Source organism: Solanum stenotomum, chromosome 12 (assembly GCF_019186545.1).
Source record: "Solanum stenotomum isolate F172 chromosome 12, ASM1918654v1, whole genome shotgun sequence".
NCBI classification, from domain to species: Eukaryota; Viridiplantae; Streptophyta; class Magnoliopsida; order Solanales; family Solanaceae; genus Solanum; species Solanum stenotomum.
This window is the reverse complement of record NC_064293.1, coordinates 43,654,661-43,664,331: the sequence shown is the minus strand read 5'-3', so window position 1 is coordinate 43,664,331 and position 9,671 is coordinate 43,654,661. Positions and strand designations below refer to the sequence as shown.

Here is a 9,671-nt window from a genome sequence, read left to right as displayed (position 1 = left end):
TTCGAAAATAATTTTTACTTTTTTTGTTTGTTTGATGGGGGTGGTTTAGAGGTAGGGATAAAAAATATATTTGAAATTTTAAAAATAAGTAAATTTTAGAATTTTAAATTTTTTTTGAATGGGGAGGGTCGGATACGGTCACCGGGTATGGGTAGGGTAAGAAAAAAATTAAAAGATGAAGTAGAGTTTTGGAAAATGTTTTCCTTAATTTTGGAAGGGAAGTCATTTTCCTTAAATTTGAAGAAAATGAGTTGATTTGGAAAACATTTAAACCAACCAAACATGAGAAAATTGGTAAACATTTTCTAGAAAATGATTTCCTCCATACCAAACACACCCTTAGTCCCTTTTTAGTTGTCTTGTTGTGTTTTTTGAGAGTCAATTTGACCAACTTTCAAAGCTAAATTAAATTACATTAATTAGATATTTGAAACTATATGAAAAATATTATAAGTTGCAAAAAAAATTATAGCAATANTAAGAATTTTAAATTTTTTTTGAATGGGGAGGGTCGGGTACGGTCACCGGGTATGGGTAGGGTAAGAAAAAAAATTAAAAGATGAAGTAAAGTTTTGGAAAATGTTTTCCTTAATTTTGGAAGGGAAGTCCTTTTCCTTAAATTTGAAGAAAATGAGTTGATTTGAAAAACATTTAAGCCAACCAAACATGAGAAAATTGGTAAACATTTTCTAGAAAATGATTTCCTCCATACCAAACACACTCTTAGTCTCTTTTTAGTTGTCTTGTTGTGTTTTTTGAGAGTCAATTTGACCAACTTTCAAAGCTAAATTAAATTACATTAATTAGATATTTGAAACTATATGAAAAATATTATAAGTTGCAAAAAAAATTATAGCAATATAATAAAGAAATACATTTAAAAGAAATAGCCAAGGTAAGGTAGTAGTAATGTTTTATTGTTGTTTTGTTTGGCTGTATACAAATTAATAGTGATGATATAAATATTTGAAGAAGCTAGATATAGATACAAGTTCAATATATCAAGTTTCAATCTCAATTTATGTGATATAGTTAAAATTTAGAGAGTTATTCAAATTTTTATATGATGCTTAAATAATTTAAGTTATTATTTATTGTAATTTATATAACTTTTATATAAGTTTTTGATAATATAGATTACTCTTTATGTTTCAATTTACGTGGCATAAATACAATTAATTAATTTTTTATATATCTTTTAAATATTTAAATTATTAATTATTGTGATTTATAGTGTTTTTACGTCATTTACAAAGAATATGTGTTACTTCTTTTTTCCCAATTATGTGGTGTCGATAGAGTTTCGACATTCAATTAAATTTTTTATATGTCTTTTAAATATAGTAAGTTATAATTGTCGTAATTTATAATATTTTTTAAAAGTAATTTTTAAATAAATAAAAAGCTAAAGAAAATAAGATAAGTAAATTAAAATAGATAAAAATATAAAAATTACATAAATACAAATGTTCCACCTAATATGACACAAACGTATGTTGACGAAGACACATTTGCTTGTAGAGTCTTCTATATGGGTAGTATTTATATGTGCCCGATCAGAAGCAAAGTGCAAGACACGCATGATAAAATAAATAGAAACAAAAAAGAAGTAATATCTTGGCTCATATTGAGACGAGTTTTGTATCTAGTGCAATTTATAAGTGTTAAAATTGAGTTTATATATATAATCAATCACATATTTGAATAACAATTTTAAAATGATCAAAATAATTGATTTTTTTTTCAAGAATAACGAATTTAAAAGTATCTTTGTAAAGAAGAGGAGGAACGAACAATATGTGTGAAACGCAAATTCAAATTTATTTATGGAAAGGGACTCTTAAGAATTAAATTAGAAAAAAGCAGTTAAGCATAATTTTTTTTAATTGATTAAACTAAAAATGTTTATAAAATTAACAACCTTAAGTTGAGGTAGTGACGTGACCACAATTTTTATTGAAAGGTTCAAAATGTGAAAGCAAACACACAAAAAATTCGAGAGTAGTTCAACATCTACTATATATATTATTTATAAACAACGTAAAAATATTATGCTTGTATTTAATTTAAATGCTAAAAATTTATGTTACTTTCTTTTTGAAAATACAAAAATATTAGGTAATAAGAAGATTAAAAGGACAAATAATAATTAACTTGCTTCATACTTACCTTATAAGTAGAGTGAAGACTAGATTCTTACATTTTATTTATTTTTTGGTCAAAGATTCTTATATTTCAATAATCTTGGACATCATGGAAACAAATTTACTAGATTTCTTGTGTTAACACAAATTTCAGTAGTATATATAGACACACAAAATAGATCTAGTTCAATACACAAAAAATAATCATGGAGGCACCTTTAAAAGCTGTTAGGGATAAAAAGACAGGTGATGTGTTGTTCTACAAAAGATCTCATCCTCCTTTTAAGACCGTTTCTCTTTCAATTGATTCTCCAAACAACAGCTCTATTGATGTGTTGCCATCGAAGAACGAACATGTGATAGCTAGCAATTTTCGAAATGCTGCGGCTGTTGAACAAGTGTCATTGAATTTTGGTGACAACTATGGATTTGAGCAGAATTATCTACTCTTGGAGGAAAAATTGTCTTATGCTAATAGTCGAAATCAAGAACAATCTAAGATATTGGGTGAATTGGCAATTGTAACCGCCACACCAGAAATCCTTGAAGATATAAGGAGCTTAAGTCAAGATGTCTACAAGTTGTCTTCCATAGAAGATATGCTTAATCAGTTTGAGCAGCAATCTTTCTTTTGATTTGATTGGGATAGCCAGAATCTAGAAATAATTGATTTAAGAATGACTTTTGTTTTATATCTTTCATATGAATTCAAAGTTCTTCTATGCGATAGCAATGAATTTGAATATTATTTTTATCTTCTATGACAAAACAATGCTACATTCAGATTGTTTCACAAGTTAGTTGATATATATACACTCCTCGAAATTTGAGACCCTATCGATAATTCTTACATAAATAGTTACTATTTTGGAGTGACTTTTAATCTTTAATTTTTATTCTTCTCTCATTCAATGAAAATTTACAGATCAAAATACCTTTAATTATGACCTAATTTTTCAAGATTTAACTTGTAGATTTGTTTCCTTTTTTGTCATATATTTTGTAGGAATTCAGTTATTCGACATAAATGTGTAGTATCTAATTCACTCGGCATAAGTTTAGAGAACTTTTACCTTGTGGGTTAAGAACTGAACGTATACCTCTAACGACATACGTGTTATAGGAATAAGTGGCATAACTTGTTATTCCTTGTAAGACATAACTTATATTAGAGTATGATACAAAAATATAACATAATGTTTACATATTCAAGTTTTCAATCAATGTCATACATAGATAAATAAATAAAATTAATTAGTAAATATTAATATAATATTAACACAATAATTTAAATATAATTAAAATTATCACGTACATTAAATTTAAAAATTGTTCCACAAATAAAATCACCACATACAAAAATATATAAATATAAAAGATATATTGATAAATATGTACATATGCAAAGAATGGTTGGTCTTAAAAAAGAAAATCTGCTTTTGCTTTTTTTTTTTTTTAAGAAGCAGAAACTTTTAGCTTCTCCCAACAGCAGAAAAACTGCTTCGACTTCTAATCAAAAGCAATTTTATTGATTAACCAAACACCTTAATTTTTCTAAAAAAATGTTTTTTGTTTCAAAATAAGTACTATTGACCCCAACAATAATGCGCTCTAAGTATGATGCATGGTGATAGTTTACATACTTTTTTTTGCTATACATTATTTTTCATTTTCCTAAATGACAAATCATGATATTTCAAACGTATAATAACTTATTTCAGACATATTTAATAAAAAAGATATATAAATGGATGTGAACTGTGTGAACCATATTTTAATTCGTTTAACATTAATCATTTGTGGTCCTATAATATGTAATATTAGAGTCTTCCGAAAATCCTAAAATTGTTAACGTCAATTTGAACATGCGACAAAATTTTACGTACCTATACATTGTTTTTATTTGGAACAAATATATAGACAATTTCTGTGACTTGTCTTTGATTTTTATTTTGACAATTTTATTTCATTTTAACCATTCGACTTTATTTTTGATGTATCATTTAAATACACAAAAATTATTATCAGGTGATTCATGAGCGAGCATAATGATTGGTTTAGTTACGAAATGGTGAAAGCTAGGGAATCTATTTTCCCATTCGATGATGTTCACAAAAAGACAATTAGATTGACACTCCTATTTATAAATGTAGCGTGGTTCTTCAGCTTTGGAAAGTAAGGCATTGTTCGATCCACAAATTAAAGGATAAAATAGCAAAGTATGGATAATCAGAAAATTCACATGAATGGAGGTGATGGCCCCAACAGCTATGCTAACAATTCTGAATACCAGGTGATGGCCCTAGCGCGCCTGACTTGTGAGATTTACTAGATATATTGTTGTTGTTGTGTATATAATTATGCAATGACTCTTAATTTTGGATTTGATTTTTTTGTTGTTGCTGCAGAAACAGTTGGTGGGATATTCAAAGATAGTAATGGCCGAGTTGATTGAGCAGGAGCTTGATGTGGGAATAATAAACCCTGATTGTAGCCCATTTTGTGTAGCAGATTTTGGATGCTCTGTAGGGGGAAACACTTATCTTGCAGTTCAAAATATCATTGAAGCAGTGGAAACTAAGTATAAATCAAATGAACAAGACCAAGAAAACCCTCAATTGCAAGTACCAGAATTCCTTGTTTTCTTTAATGATTTAGTCCAAAATGATTTCAATACTCTATTCAATTACATCCATGGCAACGAACCCAACTACTTCACTACAGGAATCCCAGGTATATATATTCATGATTATGTTCTGTTACTATGTGCTGTTTCTCGTACTTCTATTACTTCCTTTTTTTAGTCTACTTTGGACTATTTTCCCCTTTGAACGAGGGTCTATTGGGAACAATATGTTAGTTAGGAGTAAAGTTTGAGTACGCTCTTCTGGTAATCAAACAACTAATAAATCTACTATGTGTAGGTTCTTTCTATGGACGAGTATTTCCAAAGGCATTCCTCCACTTTGCCCACAGCTCGATGTCACTTCTGTATCTGTCAAGAATTCCAGAGGAAGTGTTAGACAGAAAGTCAGCAGCATGGAACAAGGGGAGAATTCATTACAGTAGCAGTGGAGCAGCAAAAGAAGTAGAGGCAGCATATTCAAATCAGTTCAGAAAAGATATACAAGCCTTTTTGGATGCAAGGGCTCAAGAGCTTGTTCCTGGAGGATTAATGGCCATCATTACTCTTACTATTCTTGATGGAGTGCTTCCTTCTGACTCTCCCATGGCAATCAATTTCACCATTCTTGGATCTTGCCTACAGGATATGGCCAACATGGTAAGTAATTGATTCTCAGTTTTCACCTGTCTACTCCTCAGGAACTTGAAATGTGAAATGATGTAACATCCAATGCAGGGCATTATGTCTGAAGAAAAGTTGGATTCGTTCAACCTTCCATACTATTACACATCTCCAATGGAATTGGAAACACTGATAAAGACACATGGATGCTTTGACATCGTAAGGTTTGAGAAGCTGCCAACTCCCCTGAGACAAGTTGTAATTGATGTCCAAACTGCAGTGTTATCTGTGCGAGTAGTAACAGAGCAACTATTTCAGCAACACTTCGGGAAAGACATCACTGAGGAATTGTTTCAACGTTACGCTGAAAAATTAGACTCACATCCAGTTTTAAACGATGATAAATATCGCACAGATGCCAGCTACTTTGTCTTTCTCAAGCGTAAAACCGAAACATCCAAACCAGGATCCTAGCTTGGTTCTTAAAACTTATCACGTGCTTCCAAACTTTGTTATTGTTCACCTGTTTGCAGAGTGTGATCTTGTTTTATGTGTGCATTTTAATTGTTTCCTGCATACGAATAAATTGTTCAAGCTGAAAACAACGAGCTCAGTTAAACTCACAGGATCTCCTTTGTTTCACTGTATAATGAAGGAAGATAATCCCTTGTTGAATTGAAAATTTTATATGGTAATTCCCACTCTTCTGGAATTAAAAACAGAAAACTGATACACTGCCACAGGATGCTCATGACCAAACTGAGTATGTAATGATTGGAGAAACTGTGATAAAAAAGGACATGGAAACCATATATTGACTTGATTTTTCTACCAAAGCTCTGTTATTAAGTAAATTCCTGCAAATTTTGGGTTCGTACAATCCTAAACAGTTGGATCAAATGCTACAGGTTTCAGACTTCGTACATTAGATTATAGATGTTTCAAGAGCATTATTCAGCAGGTGGAAAGGTAAACACAAATTGATCTATTGTATTGAAGAGAAACACGAAAAGAAGCAATGACCTTCTGACATCCTGTAACTCATTTTAATCAACTTAGCTAGAAAACTACAAGGAGAAGAGAAGAAAATCAATGCGTAGTGTAGAGTGTAGACTAACTTATAAGAACTAAAAGGCCGTTTGAGCATCTCCAGTCTCTCTGCTATTTCATGAGCTATCTATCCATATAGGAAAAACAAAACAAACAGAAACAAGAAATTGCAGTTGAATAATCAACTAGCTGACTCCTTTGCTATCTTCTCAGCCTTAGCAATGACTTCTTCTATACCCCCAACCAGATAAAACGATTGCTCCGATAGGTCATCATATTTACCGTCCAGGACACCCTGCTCAGAATGAAAATCCAAATGAAAGAAGTTTAAAACTACATACAGAAAGAATTTCTGCTCAATGAAGCTGAGCAGATGAGGTGAGCAGTGACTCAGAAAGAAAGTAGCTCCTGGTTACCTGAAAACTTTGGATGCTCTCTTTCAACTCTACATACTTTCCAGGGGCACCAGTAAATACTTCTGCAACGTGGAAAGGCTGACTCAAGAACCTCTGAATTTTACGGGCACGAGCAACAGTTAATTTGTCATCTTCACTCAATTCATCCATTCCCAGAATGGCAATAATATCCTGGAGATTCTTGTAGTTCTGGAGAACCTTTTGTACACCTCGTGCAGTGTTGTAATGATCTTCACCTAGGATATGAGGAGAAAGCATACGGGACGTAGAATCTAAAGGATCCACAGCAGGATAAATACCAAGCTCAGAAATCTGCATAGGGAGATAATGATGATGTTAATAAAAATAGCGTGGAAAGTGTTTTTCTGAAACATACTATACTACCAAATACCAATATACTTAACAAACTAACCTGCCGAGACAACACAGTTGTAGCATCAAGGTGAGCAAAGGTGGTAGCAGGTGCTGGATCAGTCAAATCATCAGCAGGCACATAGATAGCTTGGACTGATGTGATAGACCCCTTCTTGGTTGTAGTAATCCTTTCTTGAAGTCCTCCAAGATCTGTAGCTAAAGTTGGCTGGTAACCGACTGCAGAGGGGATACGACCAAGCAAAGCAGACACCTCAGAGTTGGCCTAGAGCAGTCCCAGAGAAAGAGGTAGAGAATCAGAAATCATTTCACCAAGTTTAAGCAATTGAAAAAGTAAAATATACTAGTTAAGGTATTTGAAAAGATAGCTCACTTGAGTGAAGCGAAAAATATTATCGATGAAAAGGAGCACATCTTGCCCTTCAGCATCTCGGAAGTGTTCGGCAACTGTCAGCCCAGTGAGCCCAACACGAGCACGAGCACCAGGAGGTTCATTCATTTGACCATATACCAAAGCACATTTGCTTTCACCCTGCAGATAAATATACATGCAAAATCAGCCAATTGCAAGAAATGTCTGCACTATATATTGAAAAGCAAATGTTATCTACAGAGACCTGCTTTTCACCAAGCTTAATAACACCACTCTCAATCATTTCTCTGTACAAATCATTACCCTCCCGAGTACGTTCACCAACACCAGCAAACACTGAGAAACCACCTGAGACGAGAAAAGAATACAAAATTAAATTGACTCAAAGAAAGAGAATACATGAAAATTCTTTTTTACTCCTAGTACAACTAGTAACAAACCATGGGCCTTTGCAACATTGTTAATAAGCTCCATAATAAGCACCGTCTTTCCAACACCTGCACCACCAAAAAGTCCAATCTTTCCACCTCTTTGATACGGAGCAAGTAGATCTACCACCTGTCATCAAAAGCAGCAAAGTCATACAGGATGCACACCAAGTAGACAACACATGATTTATGCATTCAGGGTGATTTGTATATCGTCTTCCAACAGCATTTAGTAAGTTGCACATGCTAATCAAATATTTGCTATTCCTGTTTTGCTTCCACCAAAACTATATAGATGAGGACAGATGAAGATTGCGATGTGCTCAGGTCCTAGTGTACAAAATAAGTATCACGCACCTTGATTCCAGTCACAAGAATCTGCTGTTCTGTTGCTTGCTCAACAAAAGATGGAGCTTCACGATGAATTGGGAGATAATGTTCCGTTTCTGTAGATCCGCAGCATCTCAATAAAGCAATTATAAAAAACGAAAGACAATATAAAAAAGTAAAGGCTCATCCAAATGAACACGAAATATAAAATTGGAAAAAGCAAAGCAACATATCACATATTACTGCCATTAACAGGAAAACAAATTATTTTAGCTAATGCCCAGATTCTTACTTAGATCACCCCTTTCATCAATGGGCTCTCCAATGACATTTATGATACGACCAAGTGTAGCCCTGCCAACAGGCACCTGCCATTTTATAACCAAGATTAGAACTTAGAAGGACTATGAGCGCGCCAAACTAGCAAACATATATAATTCAGAGAAAAAGACACTGAATTTCTGAAATCAAATAAACGCCATGTGGAAAAGAAAGAAATTGAAAAGTTATATATATAAGATCAATTTTATTTTCTTATGTATATGCAGTAAATATTGAACCCCTGGATTTCTTCCTATGTTTACATCGTTATATTTTGAACCCTTACTAGAAATCCTGGTTGCGCCACTAAATGCAGCATGTAAATAGAATGCAATGTCAAGCTTACTCTAATAGGGGAGCCAGTATTGAGCACTCTTTGACCACGCACAAGTCCTTCAGTTCCATCCATAGCAATAGTCCTAACCATATTTTCTCCCATATGTTGAGCAACTTCAAGTACCACCCTAATATCATGATCCAACACCTCTAAAGCCGTCAAAATCGGTGGCAGTCCTTCATCAAACCGAACATCCACAACAGCCCCGATCACCTGACATACGCTCCCAAGTGCACCGGCGCCGGTGTACTCATCGGTGATCTTGCCGCCGGTTTCCTTAATCGTCGTCGGTTTCTTCTGAGGCGCCGGCACTTCCTTCGCGGCCGCAGCGGTGGCGTATTTCACGGCGCGGTGGAGAAGGTGGCCTGCAGGGGAGGAGCGATGAATAGAACTTGTGAGTGAGGATTTAGTTGAAGAGTGACGTATGGATGAGCGGAGCATGGAGGAGAAGAACCTTCGAGAAGCCATGGTTGTGGAAATGCGAGTGACACACCAGTGAGGTTACAGGTGAATTCACATTTGTATGGGTGAAAGAGAGTTCAGTTTCGAAGAAGAACGATTTATTCTGCGTCCGACGAGTTCAAACAATGTTGAAGCACCACGTGTTCGTACCATGAACAGATTTAAAAGGATGGATAAAAGCATTTCAATTT

At 33.6% G+C, this 9,671-nt stretch overlaps 2 protein-coding genes across 2 annotated transcripts; one reads left to right on the top strand and one right to left on the bottom strand.

Moving 5' to 3' along the window:
- The first annotated feature begins 4,141 nt into the window (after positions 1-4,141).
- On the top strand, positions 4,142-5,992 carry LOC125847583 (loganic acid O-methyltransferase-like). Its single transcript, XM_049527209.1, has 4 exons — positions 4,142-4,437; positions 4,553-4,877; positions 5,069-5,427; positions 5,506-5,992. The coding sequence occupies exons 1-4, from the start codon at positions 4,366-4,368 to the stop codon at positions 5,863-5,865; spliced, it is 1,116 nt and encodes a 371-aa protein (XP_049383166.1). The 5' UTR covers positions 4,142-4,365; the 3' UTR covers positions 5,866-5,992.
- A 369-nt stretch (positions 5,993-6,361) lies between these two features.
- On the bottom strand, positions 6,362-9,581 carry LOC125847576 (ATP synthase subunit beta, mitochondrial-like). The gene is made up of 9 exons (XM_049527198.1): positions 9,028-9,581; positions 8,653-8,728; positions 8,388-8,476; positions 8,043-8,160; positions 7,847-7,950; positions 7,603-7,761; positions 7,270-7,494; positions 6,858-7,169; positions 6,362-6,736 (listed from the first exon to the last, which is right to left on the bottom strand). Exons 1-9 carry the CDS (start codon positions 9,484-9,486, stop codon positions 6,623-6,625), a joined length of 1,656 nt encoding a protein of 551 aa, XP_049383155.1. The 5' UTR covers positions 9,487-9,581; the 3' UTR covers positions 6,362-6,622.
- Positions 9,582-9,671: the final 90 nt, after the last annotated feature.